At 48.3% G+C, this 24,825-nt stretch overlaps 1 protein-coding gene across 1 annotated transcript in view; it reads left to right on the forward strand.

The window, feature by feature from the left end:
- The window catches only part of SUPT6H (SPT6 homolog, histone chaperone), a 58,038-nt gene that overhangs the window by 15,218 nt on the left and 17,995 nt on the right, over positions 1-24,825 (forward strand). The window contains exons 11-27 of the mRNA XM_015421902.1: positions 248-390; positions 1,458-1,609; positions 2,791-2,889; positions 4,902-5,031; positions 5,130-5,280; positions 6,557-6,711; positions 8,766-8,961; positions 9,550-9,689; positions 9,766-9,883; positions 15,374-15,450; positions 15,626-15,761; positions 17,166-17,303; positions 18,456-18,623; positions 19,382-19,509; positions 21,204-21,411; positions 21,493-21,640; positions 21,864-22,006. Of these exons, the coding sequence (XP_015277388.1) occupies positions 248-390; positions 1,458-1,609; positions 2,791-2,889; positions 4,902-5,031; positions 5,130-5,280; positions 6,557-6,711; positions 8,766-8,961; positions 9,550-9,689; positions 9,766-9,883; positions 15,374-15,450; positions 15,626-15,761; positions 17,166-17,303; positions 18,456-18,623; positions 19,382-19,509; positions 21,204-21,411; positions 21,493-21,640; positions 21,864-22,006 (2,430 nt within the window). The remainder of the gene's footprint in view (positions 1-247; positions 391-1,457; positions 1,610-2,790; positions 2,890-4,901; positions 5,032-5,129; positions 5,281-6,556; positions 6,712-8,765; positions 8,962-9,549; positions 9,690-9,765; positions 9,884-15,373; positions 15,451-15,625; positions 15,762-17,165; positions 17,304-18,455; positions 18,624-19,381; positions 19,510-21,203; positions 21,412-21,492; positions 21,641-21,863; positions 22,007-24,825) is intronic.

Raw genomic sequence — 24,825 nt, forward strand, 5'->3', positions numbered from 1 at the left:
CAGGGCATGATTCTGGGAGGATCCAGCTCTTTACCCATTCTAGCCCATCGGTAGCATTCACTGCTTTTTTTGAACTAGAAAGAACCCAGTTGACTAAGAAAATGACCTACGTTCCTGAGCGTTGCACTTGCATCCTTTTGGGACCTCCCCCAGTTCATTTGCTGTTCTCATGCTGCGCTGCTAGAAAGGAGGACAGAGAAGAGAGATCAAAATAAAACAGTTTTTGCTGCACACTTTCTTGTTTCAGTGGACCCAGCTGAAGATCCGTAAGCAGAATCTGACCCGTCTCTTTGAGAAAATGCAGGCTTACCAGTACGAACAGATCTCTGCTGATCCGGACAAACCTCTGGCTGATGGAATACGGGCCCTGGACACCACTGATATGGAAAGGTAGGGCTCCCCAGTTCTTCACAGCCCCGTTATGCCGTTATAACCGGCATGTCGTCATCGTGACCATTGTCACAGACAAAACCCAAAGGGAGGAAGCTTAACAGCCAGGAGTAAGGACGCTTGCGTTAACCTGTGCCCGATTACCTGTATCTGTTTAAGCCTTTTCTGTGCCCCAAGGAGAGATGCTCCACTCCATGAAAAGAAATTAAAAGTGGTCTGGTCCCTGGGTATCTTTTTAGAAATGTATTGCAGCAAAGGGTTTTTTTTACAGCATGGCTAAGAATAGCAGCAAGGAGGCTCAAGAACGTACATTTCAGTCCTTCTTAAGTAGGGATTAGAGCTAACCCATTTCATAAACAGTAATTGTTTTTGATGTAAGCTTCCTTCAACGAGAGGTACAGGTTCTGATCAGCAGAACAAACATTGCCAGACACACGTCCAGTCCTCAACTTGGATCTAGATATTGTGTCTCCATTGCTAACGAGGATTTTATCGAATAACGAAATCTCATCTGGATCAGAAGCAGAAAATATAATGTGTGTCAGAAGCAGAGAGAGAGAGAATCTATCAGCCCTTCGAAATGGATAGTAGAGGGCAGTCCATCACATCACCCCATCTGAATACCCGCTTCTCTGAACTGTACCTTGGTACTGTCTGTGTTGCCTTTTCACTTGGTGCAGGCAGGTTGGGCTTTTTCAGGTGTGGCTATGTTGGGGAAAGGCTGCTTGAGCAGTCTGCGGAGCAGAATCCTTGGTGTCCCCCCTACCACCCCCACCCACACAAGCTGTGCAAATCAGCCCTTTTTGGATGGCATTTGCTGGCTGACCTTTGTATGCTACCTGTGGGGTGAACTTCTGTCCTCTGTTGGACAGCTGAAAGCTCTTGCTAGCTGTGAATTTGTTCTAATTCTCGATTATTTCCCTCTTTTAGGCAATGTATGTGCAACTATTTTAAAACTGATTTTATGTTAATTGACTGCTTTTAAACGTTGCTTCATGAATAGGTAGGTGGGATGTAGATTTTAAATGAGTAAAATGCCACAACGTGACTGCTTTATGTCCCACAAGGCTGAAGGATGTGCAGTCCATGGATGAGCTTAAAGATGTGTACAATCACTTCCTGCTTTATTACGGCCGAGACATTCCCAAGATGCAGAATGCAACCAAAGTCAACCGCAAGAAACACAAGCGTATCCGGGAAGATGGAGAAGAGGAGGAAGGTTTGCATGAAGCTCTTATGGACTATAAATCAAGATGGGTAGCCGTGTTAGTCTGTCTGTAACAGCAGAAAAGAGCAAGGGTCCAGTAGTACCTTAAAGGCTAACAAAATGTTTGGCAGGGCATGAGCTTTTGTGAGTCACTGTTCACTTCTTCAGGTACAGCCACCCGTATTTTGCTGTATCCGAAGAAGTGAGCCGTGACTCACGGAAGCTCCTCCCCTGCCACATATTTTGTTAGTCTTTAAGGTGCTACTGGACGCTTGCTCTTTTCTACTTATGGCAGCTAGGTTTCAAAAGCTTGTGTGTTGTGTGCAGTGCTCCCTCTAAGCTGTGGAGTCTTGTGAGCAAAAATTCTACTTTGTGAGCTACTGGCATTAAAGGTGTGAGCGAGCGATTTGGCTACTGCATAGATTAGTTTGCTCTGGAGCCCTCTTTCCTGAGCCAAGACAAAAATGTGTGAGCCGGAGGCTAAAAACCTGTGAGCTAGCTCACACTAACTCAGCTTAGAGGGAACACTGGTTGTATGTCCTCTTCCTTTATACTCCCTTGGAGGCTGGACAGAATCATGGGCAGCACAGCAGGCCTTGGCAAAGGTGCAAGCAACGGACTCTGCAAGCAGAGTGTTAACTTCCAGGCCCTTGTTTTTCACCTTGTTTCTGACTTTTCTCCTTATGCCCTTTCATTCACATGAGAGATCTTCTGCCTTGTTCACACATGCAAGAGAACGAGGTGGCTGGTCGCTATGAAAAGCCTTGCCCCTCCCTTCAGGCTGCAGACAGGTTCTGGCTTCTAATGTTGCTTGACATTAAAAACTGCCCTGCAGATAGCAGAGAGAAGGGTTTGGCTCCTCTTTTGGCTTGTCAGGCTGGTTCTCTCTCTACAGGGACTTTGAACACAGGGATGCATTCCAGAATGTGGTTTTCTACTGCCAGTCTTATCTACTTCATCCCTTCATGTCTCTTCCGCCTCATTGCCACATAAATCTTCTGCATTTGGGAACCAGACCTTAGTGTCACACCAGCAATTTAACATTAACCATGAATTTGCTAGTGAACTCCCCAAAGGAGCGGTCCAACCTCAAATTATTCCTTTTTCCTTTGATTCTGTGGTCTAATGCGGCTGGCTTCTCAGATTCCACCCCTGTAATGTGTGTTGCAAACTGTCATTTCCTGCTTTTCCAGGGGAAGGAGAAGATGCAGAGGATGATGAGCCAAAGGGGCCTGAGCTCAAGCAGGCATCTCGCCGGGACATGTATACCATCTGCCAAACAGCTGGTCTAGGTAATGGCTTACATTCTCACCTGGCCTCCTGTAACCTCCGAAATGTGTTGGCCCCATTGCTGGAGGACCTGGAGTTGCACCCAGCAGTGCTCACTCTTTGTAGTTTTGCTCCTGCCGCAGGTGCAATCTGGGAAAGACTAAATAAAGACTCCCTCCTGCACTGTTTGGGACGTCAGCAAGTGTGGGGGGGAGATGCGCTCCACGCCTTTTCAACACAGTTGGAAACGAATGGAAAATCTCAGTCATACCTCAGATTTCTTAGAAAAATAGTTTCCCTTTACTTCACATGCAAAATCAGTGAAGGTTATAAATTTAAGACAACGTGTACATACTAAAAGAACAACTGGAAGATTTATTATGTGTTTATATAGAAGTGTATTGTCTGGGAATATCATCCATTGCTGGCAAAAACTGAATTGTAAGGTCTCACTTTTCATCTCACTAGTAAAGCAAAAGATCTTTTTTTTCTTCCCAAGAAGTCTCTGTTACAATTTCAAATTCAGAAGTAAGTTCAGTGCACACAATTCAAATTTAGTGTTTCAAAACACTGAATGTTGCTATCTAGGTTTTAAAATAGTGAGCTGGCCTGCATAATTTCTTTTACTTTGCATAGTTTACTCTAAAACATTTACTGATATTAATAATAATTAGCAACAAGTGGCAACTGACTTATGGGGAACCCAAGACCACAGGGTTTTCAAGGCAAGAGATGAGCAGTGGTGGTTTGCCATTGACTTCCTCTGTATAGGAAGAGAGCCAGTTTGGTGTAGTGGTTAAGTGTGTGGACTCAAATCTGGGAGAACCGGGTTTGATTCCCCACTCCTCCACTTGCAGCTGCTGGATGACCTTGGGCAAGCCATAGTTCTGACAAGAGCTGTCCTTGAAAGGGCAGTTCTTGAAAGAGCTCTCTCAGCCCCACCTACCTCACAGGGTATCTGCTGTGGGGAGGGGAACGGAAAGGAGTTTGTAAGCTGCTCTGAGACTCCGAGTGAAGGGCAGGGTATAAATCCAATCCCCCCCCCTTCTTTTTTTTTTTTAATTTATTTACTGATTTTCTATACAACAATACACAACAATCAAAAATACGTCCAATAAAAATGTTAAGGTGCATAAACACGTTACACCGTCTTTCAAATCACAGTCTTCCAATACACAATACACAACAAAAACATAAACTTTAAATTAACAATAAAATAACTAAAACTAATACAACAAATACTACATTAGGGGTTATTAAATTAACCAACTTACTTTCAGGAGATTAAGATAACGATAATTTGTGGACTGTGTATTTCCTTCAAGAATCTCTTCCAATTTGATTAGAATTGGATACCATCTCTCCAAATAATAGGAAGGTCCTAATGAAGGATCTTTATCTGCTAAAGAGTCCGAGATTTTATCCAAAATCAAATGGTCCCAAATTCCCCCCCTTCTATAGCAACCCAATCTTCCTTGTTTCTCCCATATCCAAGTACTAACTATGACTGACCCCGCTTAGCTTCCAAACTCTGACAAGTTTGGGCTAGTCAAGATTTTTCATTAATTTTAGTTTTGCTATTCCTATTCCTGAGAGACAGGCAGTAAGATGTACAGAAGCCCTGCCCTAACTTTTGGATTTCTTTTTAATCCACCTCTTTGGTTTCTGTGATTCATAGCACACACTGTTTATGTACTTTCAAGCCTATCTTGAGGACTAGAAAAAAATGGATATTCTTAAGAGGCTACATCCTGCAAGTCTGAAACTGTCCTGTGGCCCTGGGCTTGAGCAGTCAAGAGCTGTTGAGTCTCTTGCCTCCTTGGAGAGGTGTGATTGGTTGCCTTAATTCTGTTCTGGGTCATTGGGGAGCTGATCTTAAGATGGCCCGGCCTTGCCAGGGGGGGGGGGGAGGATTGGCTGCCTTCTGGTCCCTTAAGCTTTCTTGCTAGACTTGCAACCTCAGGCAGGTAGTGGCCGAACAAAAGACAGGAACTCAGGGGTCCCAAGTACATACCTCCTGTACATGTGTCCTTAGATGGCCTGGCTAAGAAGTTTGGTCTAACACCGGAGCAATTTGGTGAGAACCTGCGCGACAGTTACCAGCGCCACGAAACGGAGCAGTTCCCAGCAGAGCCACTGGAGCTGGCCAAGGACTACGTGTGCAGGTAAGAGGGCTTGATGGGAAAGGGAGTCCTTGCAGGGGCCCAGTCTGTCTGGGAGGTGGCGTCCTGTGTGCCGTACTCACACGGCTTTGCCTCTGCAGCCAGTTCCCCACGCCAGAGGCCGTGCTGGAAGGCGCCTGCTACATGGTCGCTCTGCAGATTGCTCGTGAGCCCCTGGTCCGGCAGGTTCTGCGGCAGACCTTCCAGGAAAGGGCCAAGATCAACATCTCCCCTACCAAGAAGGGCAAGAAGGTAACGGTGCCTCGGCAACACTTGGCATGGGCGTAGGGCCTGGAATCTGGTGACAGCATCTGTGTATTCGGCGTAATCGCATCCAGCCTCGGCGAGCTTGGCACGAGAGGTGGGGAGAGCCAGGTGCAGATCCTACCTGCATCAGCCTGGCCTATCTTGCAGGGCTTGGGAGGGAAAAAGAAGGGAAAGGAGAACCACACGCCACCCTGTGCTCCTTGGAGGAAGGGTGGGATACACAATGCAGTAGGAGCAGTTTCTGGTCAGAGTGAGGCTCCTAGGCAAGCTTGAGCCTCCAGGAAGGTTTTTATTTATTTTGTTTTATTCAGTTTATACCCCACCCTCCCTGCGAGTGGGCTCAGGGCGGCTTACAACGTTGGCACAAAATACCAATGAAACCATATAAAATCATTTTAAAACAAAACAATACAGCTAAAACTCATAGAATCATAAGGTGCTAGTGATCGTTCAGTTCGTTGCTTGTGATGGCGTCCTAAGGATGTTTACAAGCTGACAGCTCCAGCTCAGTGGTCGTCCTGAGTCACTGGATGGAATGAGCCAGATGTTTAAGGCTGAGGGCCAGGCTCGTTGATGGTAGTAGTGAGGGCGGCTCCTTAGTTGAAAGCCTGGTGGAAGAGCTCCGTCTTGCAGGCCCTGCGGAACTGTAATAGGTCCCGTGGGGCCCTGATCTCTTCCAGGAGCTCGTTCCACCAGTAAGGAGCTGCCACTAAAAAGGTCCTGGCCCTGGTCGTAGTGAGCCTGGGATCCTTGGGGCCCGGGAGGGTCAATTGGTTCTGTGACCCCGACCGCAGTGCTCTCGGGTATATGTGGGGAAGGGTGGTCCCTCAGGTATGTCAGACCCTGGCCATATAGGGCTTTAAAGGTAAGCACCAGGACCTTGAAGCGGATTCGGTATGCTATGCTAAAGTGGGATAGAGGACTACAATGCAAGCCGTTGTGTGTGTGGGGGTCCCCATTGAGGGGGGCAGGCAAGGGTATAAATGGAGTCAATAAATACATATTTCAGTTGAGATTGGTGGAAGAATGGCTTTACACAGCCCTGTGAACAGACAGAAACAGCAAATCCTGGGCTGGCTCTCCCGAGTTTGCCTGTAGCCGGAGAAGGAACAGTTGGGCTCATTTGACAGTCTGGAGGGAGGCACCAGGGCTAGCATGGGAATGTGCTGGGGGGGCGGGAATATCTGGGTTCCATGTGCTCCTGCATGTGGACCTGAACCACCCCACCCCCTAAGTATGTTCCTTTTCCCCCCACTGGCAGGACGTAGATGAGGCCCACTATGCGTACTCCTTCAAGTACCTGAAGAACAAGCCTGTCAAGGAACTACGGAACGATCAGTTCTTGAAGATGTCCCTGGCTGAAGATGAGGGGCTCCTGACCATAGACATCTGCATTGACATGAAAGGCGTTGAGGGGTGAGTCTGCTGCCGGAGGGCGGCCCGCTATGAATCCCTCATTCTGAGGAGCAGACGGCATTGATTCGTTTAGGTGAGTTATTCCGATTCCAGTTTCAGAGGGTAGCCACGTTGGTCTGCAAGAGGACAGCCGGGTTTGAGTTCAGCAGCACCTTAGGGACCAGCAAGATTTGGGGGGGGGGGGGGTATAGGTTTCAGGAGTCAGAGGCCTGATGAAGGGAGTTTTGCTTTTAGAAAGCTTATACCCCCCGAAATCTTGTTGGACTCTAAGGTGCTGCTGTGCTCATTACGAGGGGTGTGTGCTCAGTGTATACCAAGCCAAATACCCGAAAAATTAGTTGTCGTCCAGTCGCACAGTCAAGTCCGACACTTCGCGAACCCACGGGCCGCATCATGCCAGGCCCTCCTGTCTTCCGTCGTCCTCTGGAGTTTGCTTAATTTCTTGTTTGTTGCATCTATGACACTGTCTTTGCCGTCCCCTTCTTCTTTTACCATCAGTCTTTCCCAGAATCAGGGTTTTTTTCCAGTAAGTGCTCCCTTCTCAGTTGGTGGCCAACAGGGCTCTTTTTGTAGAAAAAGCCCAGCAGGAACTCATTAGCATAATAGGCCACACCCAACAGCAGGAACTCATTAGCATATTGGGCCGCACCCCTGACAGCACAGCTCATTAGCACATTAGGCCGCACCCCCATGTTACCAGAAGTGTGGTTATCCAGCCACACCCACCTTTTGCTTGTTATTCTGTTTACCTTGTTTATTGTCAAAACCCAGGGCCTTTTTTTGTAGCAGGAACTCCTTTGCATGTTAGGCCACACATACCTAATGTAGCCAATCCTAATGAGTTCCTGCCACTGGGTGTGGCCTATTATGCTAATGAGTCCCTGCTGGGCGTGGCCAACTTGGGAGCCAGCCGGAACTCCGTTCCTGTGCGTTGCTGCCCAAAAATAGCCCTGGTGGCCAAAGTCTTTGAGCTTCAGCTTCAGTATCTGGCCTTCCAGGGAGCAGTCAGGGTTGATTTCTTTTAGGATTGACTGATTTTATCTCCTTACAGTCCAAGGGACTCTCAAGAGTCTTCTCCAGCACCTTATTGGTATTTTTCAGGTATTAATTCAGCCAAATACAGATCAAAGATATCAGCTGCACCTGAATAAAAGCCGATATTCAGACGTGGCCATTTGCTGAGTTGTGCCACCCCTGCAAAGCGACTCGGCAAGTTCAGAAGGCATAAATGAACACAGCTGTTCTCTTGCAGACCAACATAGCTATCCTCTGAAAATGGAACTGGAATAGAGTTTAAATGCCTTCCCTCGGGGAGTCGCGCTGCAACCCTGGTGTTCCATGGTGGTCTCCCATCCAAGTACTAACCATGGCCAAGGCCATTTAACTTCTGAGTTCTGGTGAGAGCAGACTAATATGGGCTGTTCATCTTATAAAGCCATTCACCTCTATACACATAAAGAATTCCACTAAATAAAACAAAAATTTCAAGTTCACATAAATGAAACTAGGTATATAATATATATAGGTATATAATGTAGTCCAGCTTCTAAGAGAATCTCACCTTGCTTGAACTACTTCCAGGCTTCCTGATTTCTAAGAAACATTGTATTTATAGGCTTTCGAAGCAAAGCACAAAGAATGAAGTCATTGTCAAAGCATACAGGTTTATCACCCAACTTCCCTACTGTTTATATTCTGCTATCTGTAAAACAAAATAATTAGAACTATAGCTAACTGTCCAGGGCATAATAACATATGAAATATGTGAAGCTTTTAGGAATTAAATTGATTTCTGCTATATGCTGAGAAAGTTTTGCCAAGGCCATTGCATTTTTAGATTAGCAATCACATATCTTAATGTTATAAAACTATTATCTTTCTGTAAAGAGAACATAGGATGCATTCAGAAAGGCATTTTTATTGTGCATATCCATGGATAATAACCACAGGAATAACACATTAAAATGCCTTTCTGAATGCATCCTATGTGCACTTCCCAGCCATATGTCCGAATCCTCCAGAGGGTTAGTCTAAGCCTCAGCCTTCCCTTTCAGCTATGGCAGCGACCAGACCTATTTTGAAGAGATTAAGCAGTTCTACTACCGGGACGAGTTCAGCCACCAGGTGCAGGAATGGAACCGACAGCGCACCTTAGCCATCGAGCGGGCACTCAACCAGTTCCTCTATGCTCAGATGGCCAAAGAGCTGAAGAACAAGCTGCTGGTAGAAGCCAAGGAGTGTGTGATTAAAGTGAGTGACACCTACAGGAGAGGGGGACTAAAGGCTGAGCAGCAACTTCCACCAGGAGTCAGTAGCCCAGGTGGCTTTCCAAGAAGAGGCATGAGCCACTTGCTTGGCCATGGGGCTCTTTTGCCCCACAGTAATGTCTTTTCTCTGCTGGCCACGCCCACTCAGATCTTTGAAAGCATGAATCTCAACATGCAGGATAAAGCCTTGCGAAGCAGATGCATGCTGATTGGTGGGTCTGATTTGCATAATGCTGAATGCAGAATTGGGTGCTGAGCATATTCATCCGAACCTTCACATATGCTGAATAATGGGACTTTTTCATTCCAATTTCAGTGCACTTTGCAACTGGAATTTACTTTGAAACGGTAAGACCCACTTGGCAATCATCGCTAAAGTGTGAATTGAAAGTGCTTTATTCAATATATGTGAAAGTGCTCTATATACACTGTTCCTGCAGGGTTGGTCCCAGAGAATGAGGCACTGTGATGACCTCCTTTTGCTCCCCTTCTCAGTCTGGGTGCTGCCCCGCTTTGCACGGGAGAGTAACGGTGCCCCTTTCCTCCCCCCCTCCCCGCCTCTTGTGGTTAGGCTTGCAGCCGGAAGCTGAACAACTGGCTCAAGGTGGCCCCGTACCGCCCCGACCAGCAGGTGGAGGAGGACGACGACTTCATGGACGAGAGCCAGAGCAAAGGCATCCGGGTGCTGGGCATCGCATTCTCCTCAGCAAGGTACTTGGAGGCAATGCCGGATTCAAAGTGCCTTCCCGGCTCTCTCCGTCCCAACAACGCGGCTCTTGTTTTTCAGAGACCACCCCGTGTTCTGCGCCCTGGTGAACGGAGAAGGCGAGGTCACAGACTTCCTGCGGCTGCCACACTTCACGAAGCGAAGGAATGCCTGGAGGGAAGATGAGAGGGAGAAAAAAGTGAGGGGGGGGGTCATGCCATGATGGTTTTGGGGGGGTGGGGTGGAAGGAGGAAGACATCCTCAGGGTTGGCTCCAGTGATCCGTCTTCCGAAGGCACTGAGGGTTGCAGATCTTTCCTGGTCTCATCTCTGTATGGGTCCCCTGGGAAAGCTGATTGCCAGAATTCTGAGACCTCTGTGGGGTCATAGTGACTCAAGTCGTGGGGCTGCCGTGAGAAGGGCAGGGGGGCTGGGAATGCTGTTCTGTGCTGCTTGAAGAGGCAGCGGGAGGGGTTTTATCCCCTTCTTGAGAGCCAGTTGAGAGCCCTTCTTGAGAGCCAGTTTGGTGCAGTGGTTAAGTGTGTGGACTCTAATCTGGGAGAACCGGGTTTGATTCCCCCCTCCTCCACTTGCACCTGGCTGGATGCCCTTGGGCAAGCCGTAGTTCTGATAAGAGCTGTCCTTGAAAAAGAGCAGTTTCTGTCAAGAGCTCTCTCAGCCTCACCTACCTCACAGGGTGTTTGTTGTCGGGAGGGGAAGGGAAAGGAGACTGTAAGCCGCTCTGAGACACCTTTGGGTAGTGAAGGGCGGGATATAAATCCAATCTCCTCCTCCTCTTCTCCTTCTCCTACTCCTCCCCCTCCTTCTTCTCCTCCTCCTCCCCCTCCTCCTCCTCCTCCTCCTCCTCCTCCTCCTCCTCCTCCTCCTCCTCCTCCTCCTCCTCCTCCTCCTCCTCCTCCTCCTCCTCCTCCTCCTCTTTCTTCTCCTTCTCCTCCTCCTCCTCCTTCTTCTCCATTCTCCATTCAGTTTGCCAACCTGTGTAGCTGTGACTCTACATGGGTCCCATGAACCTGGGAATCAGCTTTCCAGGTATCAGGAGGGCCTGCTGTGGGAAGGGGAAAATAGGGACGATCCATGATCCAACCTTGCAGTTTCTCCAGTCAGTTATAGAGGTTTGCAGACTTTGGTGGGGAACTCACCTGCTCAGTTTTCTTCGTGCCTCCGCTGCAGAAACCAGGCTGCTTTCCTCCCAGTTTTGTCAGGAGCTTGGCCTCTCGTTCTTCCTTCTTTCAGTGGTGTCCTTTGCATGGGATGCCCCTCCTGATGCAGAGCTTAAAAGTCTACTTAAGCTTGGATCTGTCCTCTGCTGTTAGGAGTGAGTATACTCTTTGATCCAGAAAGCCCTTGGCTCCGAGCTCCTCCTTAGCTGAAAAAGATCTCCCTTAGCTTCTATTCAACCCCTCTCCTCCGCCCCTCCTCTTCTGACCCTATTTGAGCTTTGCTGCCTTGTTGCTCCCTCAAAAACACCCACCAATAGTTGTGGCCACTATTGTTATGGGGTGTCGACAGTGAAGGGAAAAACAGGTCGGGCAGATGCATCACAAACCCTCCTCTCCGTAGCCGCAACGGGAGCGCACTGTGATGCCAAGTGCCAACTCAGCCCACCACACTGTTTCCAGCCACTGCCAATAATCTGAGATCGGGGCCCTGCGGGGATCTGTTACAATCCTGCAGGGCCTGCAAACCGGAGCTGCTCTGCCGGGCTTTTAGTTGACAAAAAAGGGGGGGGCAGTGTACAATGCAGGAAACAAAAAAGGACACCACTGGCAAAAAATATATAACGCACAAGCAAGCAAGCAAGTATACAACAGCAAGTATAATATAATTCAAATAAACCTAACAAATATGATATAAATCAATAGGCCAAAGTGCAATAATAAATCATAATAGAAACAAGTCACAGTCTTTCCATGTGTCTATTCCAGCATAGAAGCAATATCAAAACCCAAATTGGAGTGCAATTCATCAGATTTTCTGAGCCATAAAAAGCCGACGCGCAATCCGGATGCCTGTTGCCGTGTTTCGAATGATTCTTATTCAAGCATGGCTGCAATGGGACCCAGTCTCAAAAGCTGGCATACACTAAGCCAGAATGGTCAGTCAAGGACCCTTAATCCTCCTTGACTGACCATTCTGGCTTAGTGTATGCCAGCTTTTGAGACTGGGTCCCATTGCAGCCATGCTTGAATAAGAATCATTCGAAACACGGCAACGGGCATCCGGATTGCGCGTCGGCTTTTTATGGCTCAGAAAATTTGATGAATTGCACTCCAATTTGGGCTTTTAGTTGAGGCAGCGGGCATCCAAATTCCCATTCTTGGCCTCCCCTGCTGACCGCCCTAGCCTAGTGGTTAGTGGCTGGATGCCTCACAACACCGCCCAGAAGGTTTACATCCGAGCGTCGCTACCGAGACAGCTTCTACTCTGTTTTTTAAATATGGAACTCTGAACTTTTAAAATCTTAAATCTCAAATTTTTAAATTTAATTGTTGAATTGTATGCATCGTTTCACTGTCGCATTCTGTGTGACCTTGTAAGCCACCCTGAGATTGCATACAGGGAGGCCACAATATAGATCAAAGAGACAAAACAATCCATTGGCGTCTGAGCCCAGAGAAGCCGCTAAAGATGCCCTCCCCCCCCATCACAGGAGCTTTGCCTCAGCTGCTTCTCAGAGATGTTCCTGTAGGCAGCGGCCATTTTAGGGACCCAGCCTGTACCTCCCTAACAGGGCAGAGGAAAGGCCCAGTCTGACAGCAGCGTCTCATTTGGTTGGGCAACAGAGCTGCACCGAACTATTACTGTGAGTCACAGTGAGTCTGCCCCCCCCCCAATTACGGACAAGAGTAGCTACTGTTTAAAAGGATATTTAAAAGCCTTTTCTAAAAGGCCCTCATGGGGGTGGGAAAGAATGCAGACCTTCAGCGCAGTTGGTAATGCAACTGACCTCTGATTCCTCCTCTGCCCCCAGGAGAGTCAGAGCTTCTGACTCTCGAGGAGGGGCCGAAAGCCTTCTTTGGAGTGCTTTGATGGGGACTGGCAAGTCCATGTGCCAGCCCTGGACGGGAAGGCCAGTATTTGAAGAGGGAGAGACTTTGCTATCCCACGCCAGCAAATGGCACATCCAGCCTTCCAAGTTGAAGCAGAGGCCTAAAGGAGGGAGGGGAGCCAAGAAAGACCCTGGCACAGAATGAATCTGTGGGCTGTGATAGTTCTGGCAAAGAAATACTCAGGGGAGGAGTCGTTTTTCTCATGGGGAGCCTTCCGTTTCACATCGTTCAAAGCCGAGGGCTTCTCTCCCATTTTAATGAATGCGATTCCTCTGCCGCAGGTCCCAGTGTTTTTCATCGGCTCTGCAGAACCTAAAGCTTCCAAGTTTTCCCCCTGCCTTAACTGTCCATAAGCTTTAACTGTTTGAAAACGCTGTTACAGCAGAGTGGGCCATTCCAGGCTCTGTCAAGGGCCTTGCAGATACAGCAGAGGCTTTTTTATGCCTTCATTAATCCAGCAGTGGGTTCCTTTAGTGTTTGCAGCAGGAGAAGCCCTGCTATGAAGAAGAGTGGCATCTAAACCCCTGGGGATTTCCGTGTAAAGGACCAGGTTGCCAGGGCAAACAATCTAGGATTAAGCATGTCACAGGAGGCCTCATCGCTGGGCATCAGAGCTGCAGCAGCAGCAGCAGCAGCTCTGTGATGTTTCTTGGTCTGTGGTGTAGAGGGTTAAATTTCTAAAATGGCAGTTTTTGCAGCTGACCTTTTTTTGCCCTTACACAACCTAGTGCGAGGAGTGTGGCCTCTAGACATTCTGTAGTTGGTGGCTAAAGAGCTGGAGCGCGCCATCAAGGACTTCCACCTCACCTCATAAGAACATAAGAGACGCCAATGTTGGATCAGGCCAAAGGCCCATCCAGTACAACACTCTGTGTCACACAGTGGCCAGAAATACTAGGTGCCATCAGGAGGTCCACCAGTGGGGCCAGGACATTAGAAGCCCTCCCACTGTTGACCCTTCCACACACAAGCACCAAGATGACAGCGCATCACTTGCCCCAGAGCCCCTAGCTATACCTTGTGGCTAATAGCCACTGATGGACCTCCATATGCTTATCTAATTCCCTTTTGAAGCCGTCCATGCTTGTAGCCGCCACCACTTCCTGTGGCAGTGAATTTCAAGTGTTAATCACTCTTTGGGTGAAGAAGTACTTCCTTTTATCCGTTCTAACCCAACCGCTTAGCAATTTCATTGAGTGCCCACGAGTTCTTGTATTGTGAGAAAGGGAGAAAAGTACCTCTTTCTCTACCTGCTCTTTCCCATGCATAATCTTATAAACCTCAATCATGTCACCCCTCAGTCGTCGTTTCTCGAAGCTAAAGAGCCCTAAGCGCTTTAACCTTTCCTCATAGGGAAAGTGTTCCAACCCTTTTATAATTCGAATTGCCCTTTTCTGCACTTTTTCCAAAGCTATGATATCCTTTTTAAGGTGTGGTGACCAGAACTGCACACAGTATTCCAAATGAGGTCGCACCATTGATTTATATAGGGGCATTATGATATTGGCTGATCTGTTTTCAATACCCTTCCTAATAATCCCCAGCATAGCATTGGCCTTCTTTATTGCAGTCACACACTGTCTCGACATTTTCAAAAAACCTAACTGGTGGTCTCCACGGCAAGGCTGTTTCTCCTGCTTTGTGCTTGTCTGACAAGTAGGGGAGGGGCTTCCTTCCAGCAGCAGGGGATAGAGCCAAGCTCCATTAGAATTCTAACCCCTGCCTGAATGGGGAAATGAGAGATGTATCCCGCATAAAGGACATCTCCTTCTGCGTCCAGTATTCCTTTCTCTTTCAACCCTTCTCTCTCCCTGCCACTGGCTTAGTTTAAGGTCACTGTGGTTCCTTTCATCAGCTTCCCTGCCTAGAAGACGACCTGTCAGTTTCAAGCAAAACCATCCAGCCGGGTGCCTGAGTAGGTCCTGCAGCCTCCGATTCCCAGGACAGTGATGGGGCCATTGAGAGACTGCTCGTGAACACATAAAGCTGCCTTATACTGACTCAGACCCTTGATCTATCAAAAGGCAGTATTGTCTGCCCAGACTGGCAGCCGCTGTCCAGGGTCTTGGGAGGAGGTCTTTCTCACCACCTACCACCTGGTCCTTTTAACTGGAGATGCTGGGAATTGGACCTGGGACATTCAGCTCTACCACCGAGCCCCATGACCCTTGACCCACCAGCCAGTTAATCCTCATCCAGAGGCTAGTGGCTGTCCTTCTGTCAGAGGTACCTCCCTTGGCATCTCCTGCCCAAACATCATTGGTTGCTCTGCCACCCAAAGGCGCCTCCCACCCAACCAGAGGTGCTAAAGGGAGCCAACCCAGAGGGTGTCCAGCACAAGGGCCTCCTTCGGTTACAGACTTCCTTACTGAGGGGGAAGTCCTTACCAACTCTGAGAAGGGCCTCTTTCCCGTCTTCTTCCTACGGGGAGGGCGGGATAAAAATCTTAATAATAATAATAATAATAATAATAATAATAATAATAATAAGTCTTTGCAAATCATGTCCTCAGTGGTGAGTGAGTGGGTGGGATAGCCAGCCAAGGAGGAACTTTGGCAGGAAGACCCAGTGTTCTATTGGGGCGTTCTTTCTGTAAAAGGAGCCCTTCCTCTGTTCTAGGCCCGGGATATTGAATCACTGAAGAAGTTCCTGCTTAGCAAGAAACCCCACGTGGTGACGATTGCAGGAGAGAACAGGTGAGAAATGCTGGGCCCGGGTCCCTGTTCCCCCCCACCTTGACTGCTATCTCCCCAGTGAATGCCACTTCTGAAGAGTGTGTCTCGTCCCAAAGTGCACTTTGCATGTCGCGCTTGGCCGGTGCGTTTTCTCACCTGCGCCCTGTTCTTTGCCCCGTCCCCTGCCATTTTTCAGGGATGCCCAGATGCTGGTGGAGGACGTGAAGCGCATCGTCCACGAACTGGAGCAAGGGCAGCAGCTTTCCTCCATTGGGGTGGAGCTGGTGGACAACGAACTGGCGACTCTCTACATGAATAGCAAAAAATCCGAGGTAGCCCCTTGATGCTGTGTCCGTGCCACCTGGAATTGCCTGCCCCCCCCCTTCCAGAGGGACAGGCAGGGCTCTTTTTGTAGAAAAAGCCCAGCAGGAACTCATTATCATAATAGGCCACACCCAACAGCAGGAACTCATTAGCATATTGGGCCACACCCCTGACAGCACAGCTCATTAGCACATAAGGCCGCACCCCCATGTTACCAGAAGTGTGGTTATCCAGCCACACCCACTTGTTGTTCTGTTTACCTTGTTTGTTGTCAAAACCCAGGGCCTTTTTTTGTAGCAGGAACTCCTTTGCATGTTAGGCCACACACCCCTAATGTAGCCAATCCTAATGAGTTCCTGCTGTTGGAGGAGGAGATTGGATTTATACCCCGCCCTTCACTTGGAGTCTCAGAGCGGCTTACAAACTCCTTTCCCTTCCCCTCCCCACAACAGACACCCTGGGAGGTGGGTGGGGCTGAGAGAGCTCTTGACAGAAACTGCTCTTTTTCAAGGACAGCTGTGCCAGAGCTTGTGACTGACCCAAGGTCACATCAGCAGGTGCAAGTGGAGGAGTGGGGAATCAAACCCGGTTCTCCCAGATTAGAGTCCGCACACTTAACCACTACACCAAACTGGCGTGGCCTATTATGCTAATGAGTTCCTGCTGGGTGTGGCCAACTTGGGAGCCAGCCAGAACTCCGTTCCTGTGCGTTCCTGCCCAAAAATAGCCCTGGGTACAGGTGGGATTAGCCTCCACATTGTCAACCTTCAGCTTAGTAAATGGGAGTTGCTACATTCTGCGGCTCCCCGGTTTGCATTTATGCGGGCAGCTTGGGCCCACCCCCCCGTCCTTTTGTTAGTCTCAGTTTATAGCGCTGAGTCTTCTCTAGTCTGCCAAGAGCAGCCTCTTGCAGGAGGGGGGTGCTGGTAGAAGGAGTTCGGTGGCTGCTCTAAGCAGTGCACTCTGAAAGAGCAAACTAAGCCCGGGCATCTGCCAGAAGGGAAATGGAAGAATCGTAGAATCAGAATCATAGAGTTGGAAGGGGTCCTACAGACCATCTAGTCCAACCCCCTGCCCAATGCAGGACCTGCCCAAAGCATCTCTGACAAATATTCGTCCAGCCTCTTCTTGAAAGCTGTCAGTGAAGGGGAGCTAGCCACCTCCCTAGGCGGCTGATTCCACCTCTGAACCACTCTGACCATGAAAACGTTTTCCCTAATATCCAGCCGATACCTTTCTGCATGTAATTTAAACCCGTTGCTTCGGGTCCTGTCCTCTGCTGCCGACTGGAGCAGCTCCTTGCCCTCCTCCAAATGACAGCCTTTCAAATATTTCAAGAGAGCAATCATATCCCCCCTTATCAGTGCCGAGGAGGGAGCTCCTGTGCTGACTCCTCTTTCGGCCTCCCGTAGAACGAATTCCGGGAGTACCCCCCTGTTCTGCGCCAAGCCGTCTCCCTTGCTCGACGCGTACAGGATCCGCTGATCGAGTTTGCCCAGGTTTGCAGCTCAGACGAGGACATCCTCTGCCTCAAGCTCCACCCTTTGCAGGTAATCTCACTCCACAGCTGTTTTTATCCTGTGCACAGGCCATATCTGATACTGGGTGGTTCCTATAGGACATGGAAGATGGTTTATCTAAGGCAGAATTTTGGATTACCTTGAAGCAGAGGTTTGGCAGGGAGAGGAAGGGGCAGGGTCGGTTCTGTGCTCAAGTCACCTGGCTCTGAAGCTCAGCGCACTTGTTCCTGCTGGGAAGTTCTCCCAGCAATCGTGCCCCGAGTTCCATGGTGGCCAGAAAGGCTGTGGATATGTGTAGTCTTGAAAGGGCAGGCAACAGTGTGTCCCCAGCTCCCATAGGGCCTCTCCCAGCTCGGAGTCCTTTCTAGCTCATAGCTGACCCTTTCTGCTGGCATGCAGCCTCTTGCATTCATGGTGTGTGTGTGTAATCATTGAACAGTTTCCTAAAGGAACATTGGCCCCATGTGGGGCCAATTGGAAGAGGTTAGTCCTAAGAACATGAAAGAAACCAAGTTGGATCAGGCCAGTGGCCCATCCAGTCCAACACTCTGTGTCACACAGTAGCCAAAAACGAGGTGCTATCAGGAGGTCCACCAGCGGGGCCAGAACTCCAGAAGCCCTCCCACTATTGCCCCCCCGAGCACCCAGAATGCAGAACACCCCTGCCCCAGGCAGAGCGTCCCATCTATACCTTGTGGCTAAGAGCCACTGAGGAGCTGCAGTGGCTCAAGTGGTTAAGACGCTGAACTGCAGGCTGTGGAAGGTCAGTAGTTCAGCAGTTCAAGACCCGAGTTGCCACATGATGGAGTGAGCTCCCGTCTCTAGTTCCAGCTCCTGCCAACCTAGCAGTTCGAGAGCAAGAAATTGCAAGTAGATAAATAGGTACCACTTTGGTGGGAAGGTAACAGCGTTCCGTGCGCCTTGGCGTTTAGTCATGCCGGCCACATGACCACGGAAACGACTTCAGACAGCGCTGGCTCTTCGGCTTTGAAACGGAGATGAGCACCGCAACCCTAGAGTCGGACTCGACTGGCTTTTGAGCAAGGGAACCTTTACCTTTTTTTTAAGAGCCACTGATGGACCTCTGCTCCGTTTCTATATCCATATGTTTACTCCTGAGCAGCACAGCGGCAACCTACCTTGCTCAGTTCAGAATATAAAAGCTTTCCTGTACTTACCCAGGAACACGTTGTGAAAGAGGACCTGCTGAATGCCTTGTACTGCGAGTTCATCAACCGTGTGAACGAAGTGGGAGTGGATGTCAACCGTGCCATTGCCCATCCGCACAGCCAGGCCCTCCTGCAGTACGTCTGTGGCCTGGGGCCACGCAAGGGCACTCACCTGCTGAAGGTAAACCCCTTCCACATGTCACCGTCCTTGGCCAGAGGCTGCTTCTGGAAGGCTTAGGTGGCACCTCATAAGCAACTTGTGAGCTGAAGAGCATGTGATTGGCTCAAAGCCATCCATAGAGCATCAGGTGTTTAAACTTGAATGCCATATATTGCCAGTTGTTTTGCAAAACTGGCCACTTGGAGTGGCTGACTGTAACTCCTATATCTATCCTAATGTGTCCCTGCTTTTGTTCGTGCTGGATGTGTGGGAAATAGTCATGATTTTGGGGAAAGGGAACCCCCTTCTGCCCTTTTATCCCAAGCCATTTACATATGTCTCCAGCAGTGTTCCCTCTAAGCTGAGTTAGTGTGAGCTAGCTCACAGTTTTTTAGCCTCCAGCTCACACATTTTTGTGTGACGGCTCCAGGAAGGATGTCAGGAAGGAGGGCTCCAGAGCCAACTAATTTATGCAGTAGCCAAAATTGCTCACAACTTGAATGCCAGTAGCTCACGAAGTAGAATTTTTGCTCACAAGACTTCCACAGCTTAGAGGGAGCATTGGTCTCCAGCCCCTTTGAGCCCACACTTTCCTTAATCCCCCCCCCCCCAGTATCTTCAGAAGTCTGAACAGAGATTCTTTCCACAATAGGAATTACTGTGTTCTGGAAGCAGAATCAAGTTACCAGCATCGTCTGGTCAGTGTGCCTTTTCCTGCAGTGGCTGGAGAAGTTTAGTGTCTTCTGAATTCTCTCGCTTTCTCTCTCCCTCTTGTGCAGATCCTGAAGCAGAACAATACGCGGCTGGAGAACCGTACCCAACTAGTCACTATGTGCCACATGGGACCAAAGGTCTTCATTAACTGCGCTGGGTTCATCAAGATAGATACGGCATCGCTGGGCGACAGGTTGGTGCCAGGCTGTAGTGGAAGGGTTAATTCTGGGAAGTGGTCAAACTTCATTCCTCTGTTAGGGAAAGAGCCAGTGCCAGAACTTACAGAACTCTCCACTGATAATATGCAGACTGTGCAAAGAAACAAGCCGGTCATGGCAGGAAGCTGTTCTGGCAGTGTGTCAGTCCCTCCTCAAGAACACACGCGAAGCTGCCTTATAATGAATGAGATCATTGGTCCATCAAGGTCTGTATTGTCTACCCAGACAGGCAGTGGCTTTCCGTGGTGTAAGGGAGGGGTCTTTCATATCACGTGTTATCTGATCCTAAGAGCCCTGCTGGATCAGACCAAAGGTTGTTCTTGGCCAGCTTCCTGTTCTCTTCAGTGGCCTACCTACTAAAGTTTGGTAAACAGGAGCACAGAGGCTAAAGCTCCTGTTACCCTGTAACACATGTTCAGAGGCAGTGCATCTCTGAACATGGAAATTCAGTTTAGCCATCCTGGCTGACAGCCATTAGACCGGTCCTCCATAAATATTCCTAATCCCCTTTTTAAGAAGAAGAGCTTGGATTTATACCCTGCCCTTCACTACCCAAAGGAGTCTCAGAGCGGCTTACAAACTCCTTTCCCTTCCCCTCCCCACAAGAGACACCCTGTGAGGTAGGTGGGGCTGAGAGAGCTCTTTCAAGAACTGCCCTTCCAAGGACAGCTCTTATCAGAACTGTGGCTTGCCCAAGGTCATCCAGCCAGGTGCAAGTGGAGGAGTGGGGAATCAAACCCAGTTCTCCCAGATTAGAGTCCGCGCACTTAACCACTGCACCTATCATTGTTAGTGGCTGTCTTGTGGAGTGGATTCCATAAACCAATTATGCTTTGTATGAAGGACTTCTGTTCTCAGTGATCATCTGTCAACTTCGTTTAGTGTCCCCAGGTGCTTGTACTTTGGCTGCAGGAGAAAAAGTTCTCTCTCCCCATTTTCCACCCTGTTCGTAACTGTATAGATCTGTCACATCCCCCCTCCATTGTCTTTCGTAGATTATAAAGCTCCAAATTCGTTAGCCTTTTTTCATAAGGGAAGTGTTCCCACTGGCCGTGTTATTTTGGGGACTTCCTAGTAATCCTAGTATAGAACTTCCCCTTTTCTCACCACCTTCACAGAGTGAGTTGATATTTTCGTTGAGCTGTCCATTGTAACCTGATTATCTCTTTTTTGCTTAGTCACCAACAGGACAGACCTCACCAATGCCTTTGCAAAATTAGAGTTTCTGTTTCTCCCTGCGCGTATCACTTTGCACTTACATTCAACTTCACCGCTTTGTTGCCCACCCATCTAGTTTGGAGAGGTTCTCTCAGAGCTTCTCACAAGCTGCATAAGTTCTCGGCATCCTGAATAATTGGTTCCTTCCACAAATACAGCCTCTTCACTGCTCACATTCAATTTAAAATCATTTATGAACAAATTTAATACCATCAGCCCTAACACAGATCCCTGGGGCTCTTCACTGTTTACTTCCCTTTGTTGTGTGAGTCATTTACTAATCCGTAAGAGGAGCCATGGGTTATCTTATCCCATAACTGTTAAGTTTGCTCATGAGCCTTTGATGAGGTCAGAACTTTGGTAAAAGATTAGCAAATCAAACCTTCTGTCGACTAGCAATAGTGCTCCTTATGCGGATTTTTCAAGTCCAGCTGTTCCTTCTTACCCTTAGCACGGATTCCTACATTGAAGTCCTGGACGGGTCCAGGGTCCATCCAGAAACCTATGAATGGGCCAGGAAAATGGCCGTCGATGCCTTGGAGTATGATGAGTCGGCAGAAGATGCCAACCCTGCTGGTGCCCTGGAGGAGATTCTGGAAAACCCAGAGCGCCTGAAGGACCTGGATCTTGATGCCTTTGCTGAAGAGCTGGAAAGACAGGTCACTACTACCCTTGAGTAGTTTCAACTCTTGGTTCTGCCAGGTTGCCTGCAGGTTTGTTTCACTGTGGCTTTCTCACAGGGCTATGGAGACAAACACATCACCTTGTACGACATCCGTGCCGAACTAAGCTGCCGCTACAAGGACCTGAGGAGCCCATACCGCTCCCCCAATTCTGAGGAGGTCTTCAACATGTTGACGAAGGAGACGCCTGATACCTTCTACATAGGTAGGCCTTCCTGTATTGGCAAGAGGGCACTTGCTCTTTGCGTGCTTAGTGCCTGAACTTTTCCATTCCGCCATGCTGCTGTAAATACAGGCTACAGAACTCCTACGTCACCCATGTGGTTCTTATCAGCCCAGATGCACAAGCCACGTAAGCCTTCTCAGAGAGCCGTGTTTAAGGCTCTTCCCATATGCCGTTCTTATTTCTGATCCTTCTCTACCTTCAGGTAAGCTGATCATCTGCAACGTGACCGGAATAGCCCACCGGCGGCCCCAGGGGGAGAGCTATGACCAAGCAATCAGGAATGATGAGACGGGCCTGTGGCAGTGCCCCTTCTGTCAGCAGGACAACTTCCCCGAGCTCAGCGAGGTAATGTGGCTAGCACCACAAAGTGAGCCAGAGCCCACCTCTGAGTAGGTGGTGGTGTGCGGTGCATGCCTACTGGAACTTCCTGTTAAGCAAGAGGCCCATGCATATACCATCCTTTCCCAGTCCCATATGTGCATACTTGGAAACCAAATTTGGGGCAATTGACAGACCAGGAGTTGCATCATAGCCATGCAGAATCATTGCATGTATTGAGATGTATCTACAGCCAAAATGAAAAGGAGCGTGCTTCTCTCAACTTGCTCAGAATCTCATTTCCTGTAAAGTATGTGTTCATTCCTGTTGCTATGGAATGAGATGCACTCCGCATAGAAAAGTCATTAAGTTCAAAATCCCTTTTAGAAACGGAGAGTGTCTGTGCCCAAACTGCGCAGAAATACAGCAGGGAATTTGTAATCTTGCAGGAATTTCCGTTTTCTCCTCTGTGCAAGTAATAAGGTTGATTGTGTTGATTCGCCTACTAGTGACAAGTTCATACACCGCACTTAGTGTTGTGATATTTTCATGCATAAGGTAGTTTGGCCTGCCAAATTTCTGAAAAACACAAAAGTCTACCATTTCCTTTCCAATCCGCAAGTGGATAAGCCACTGCAGCGTTCAAAACGCATATGTGTATAGCAGATCTACGGAATGTTTGAATGCATGGATGTGTTTAGATTAAATAACATGAAACAAATAATTCTTATTATCCAAAAAATTATACTGAAAAAATTCCCAGCACTCATCAAAGAGATTAATGCTTGTCCTTATCCATAAAGAGTTGTTCATCAAACTCAATATAAATCATGCCTGTTACACATACATAAATTTGGATCTCCGTTGACAACTTGCCTTGCTTCCATTTCTATCATTTTTCCTGCACCTCCATGTCAGTAGTATTAATCACCCTAGATTGATCTTTCAACCTGGTTTACTGATTTCATTTAGGATCCCACCCTCATAGAGAAAATAAAGTTTAGGGTTACATAATTTGAAATGAAGTAACATAACAGCAAAATGTGTATTCCTTCTATTCCACGTGAAGCTGCCTCATAGTGAATCAGACCCTTGGTCCATCAAAGTCGGTATTGTCTACTCAGACTGGCAGCGGCTCTCCGGGGTCTCAGGCAGAGGTCTTTCAAATCATCCCCTACCTGATCTTTTCAACTGGAGATGCCGGGGATTGAACCTGGGACCTTGGGCATGCCAAGCAGATGCTCTGCCACTGAGCCACGGCCCCTCCTTTCTTGAACACTGTGAATGCCCCCCTCTCTCTTTATTTAAGTACCAAAACTGCTATACGCAGATAGAACAAAACAGGAAACAATGGGTATCTTTCCCATATAACTTCAGAGAGACTAATTTTTGTAGAAGGCTGTTCTTGGACACTAGCAATAGAACGTCACCAGGATAAAAACACTTTAGTATTGTAAAATTGTTCAGGGGCTTTGGGGCAGGATTTCTGTGTTCTGTCCATGTCCCCAGTGATTTCTAAAGCTGTGCCTTAGTAATTGCTGGTGTAATGTTACACTGGCATTGGAGGTACATACAGGCTTAGAGAAGTTTAGATGCAAAGACCCATCCCCCCCCCCCCACACACACACACCCTAGTTCTAGTAATTTGTGTGCCAGGATTATGCTGGCAGATGTGCCAATGCACTACTTAGTAATCATCCTGAACCAATAGAGCTTGTTCCTTCGATAACTAAATGACATTTTTAAAAAATCTTCCCTGAAAGCTGTCTTTCTCTTGAAAATGTGTCTGTTTTTCCAGTCACACACTCATCAGTATTTCATTCAGTCTGTTTGCCAGTATTGTGTGGGGTGTTGCAATCCTGGATTTTCTGGATAATTTCTTCCTTTAGAAATTATTATTATTATTTTCCTCTAAGCTGTTGGAATCTTCTCCATTTAACCTGTATTGTTAAATAGCCTTTACGGTTTTGGAGATCTTTCTCCTATAAAGGTCTGCTTAAAACTCTCCTTTAAAACCATCAGTTCTGGGGACGTTGTCAGATTTTACCATTTTAATAACCACGTAATTACACCATCCAGTTGATCTGTCTCTTCCTCTAATAATGTGGAATTGCCAGTTGAGCTCCCTTAGCACTCTCAGGTTGATACCCTTGTGTGCTCCCTGCTTCCCTGAGTGGAGAGAAGTTCCAGTTGGTTCTCTCAGAAGGGGAGAGCGCTGGACACTTACTGGTGGTGTAGTATACAGATATACAAATACAGCACAGGTGGAGCCAAGGCAGTCCTTCCGGGCAGCAGGTTCATTACTGCCCCTAGGATCCCAGAGAGACAGATCCAGTACCCCCAAGTTGCGTCAGGCAACTCCAAACAAGGCTTGAGTCCCGTAAAACCTTAAAGACCAAGGTTTTCCAGGGTATCAGATATGAGAGCTTTGATTCTTTGAAGCTGATACCCTGGACGTCTTGTCGGTCTTTAAGGTACTACCGAACTTGAATCTTGCTCTTCCACTGAAGACCAATCTGGCTACCCACTTGAAACAACTCCAGGCGGAATCAACCTGCCTGCATCAGAACGTCACTTCCCCATCCCCCTCATGCATACCTGCTCCTTCTCTGCAGTTCAGGGCTGGAATAGTCACTTCGTTCAGAACCCAATAGCTGCTTAACCAGAGCCATTAAGGCCGTAAGACATGCCCTGACCCGGATAGGCCAGGCAAGCCCGATCTCATCAGATCTCAGAAGCTAAGCAGGGTCGACCCTGGCAAGTACTTGGATGGGAGACTTCCTTGGAATACCCGCAGTCAGGAGGCGGGGGCAGGCTTTAATCAGCCACCTCTCTGACTATTCTCT

This window comes from Gekko japonicus, unplaced genomic scaffold, assembly GCF_001447785.1.
Source record: "Gekko japonicus isolate JY-2015 unplaced genomic scaffold, Gekko_japonicus_V1.1 scaffold21, whole genome shotgun sequence".
Lineage (NCBI taxonomy): Eukaryota > Metazoa > Chordata > Lepidosauria > Squamata > Gekkonidae > Gekko > Gekko japonicus.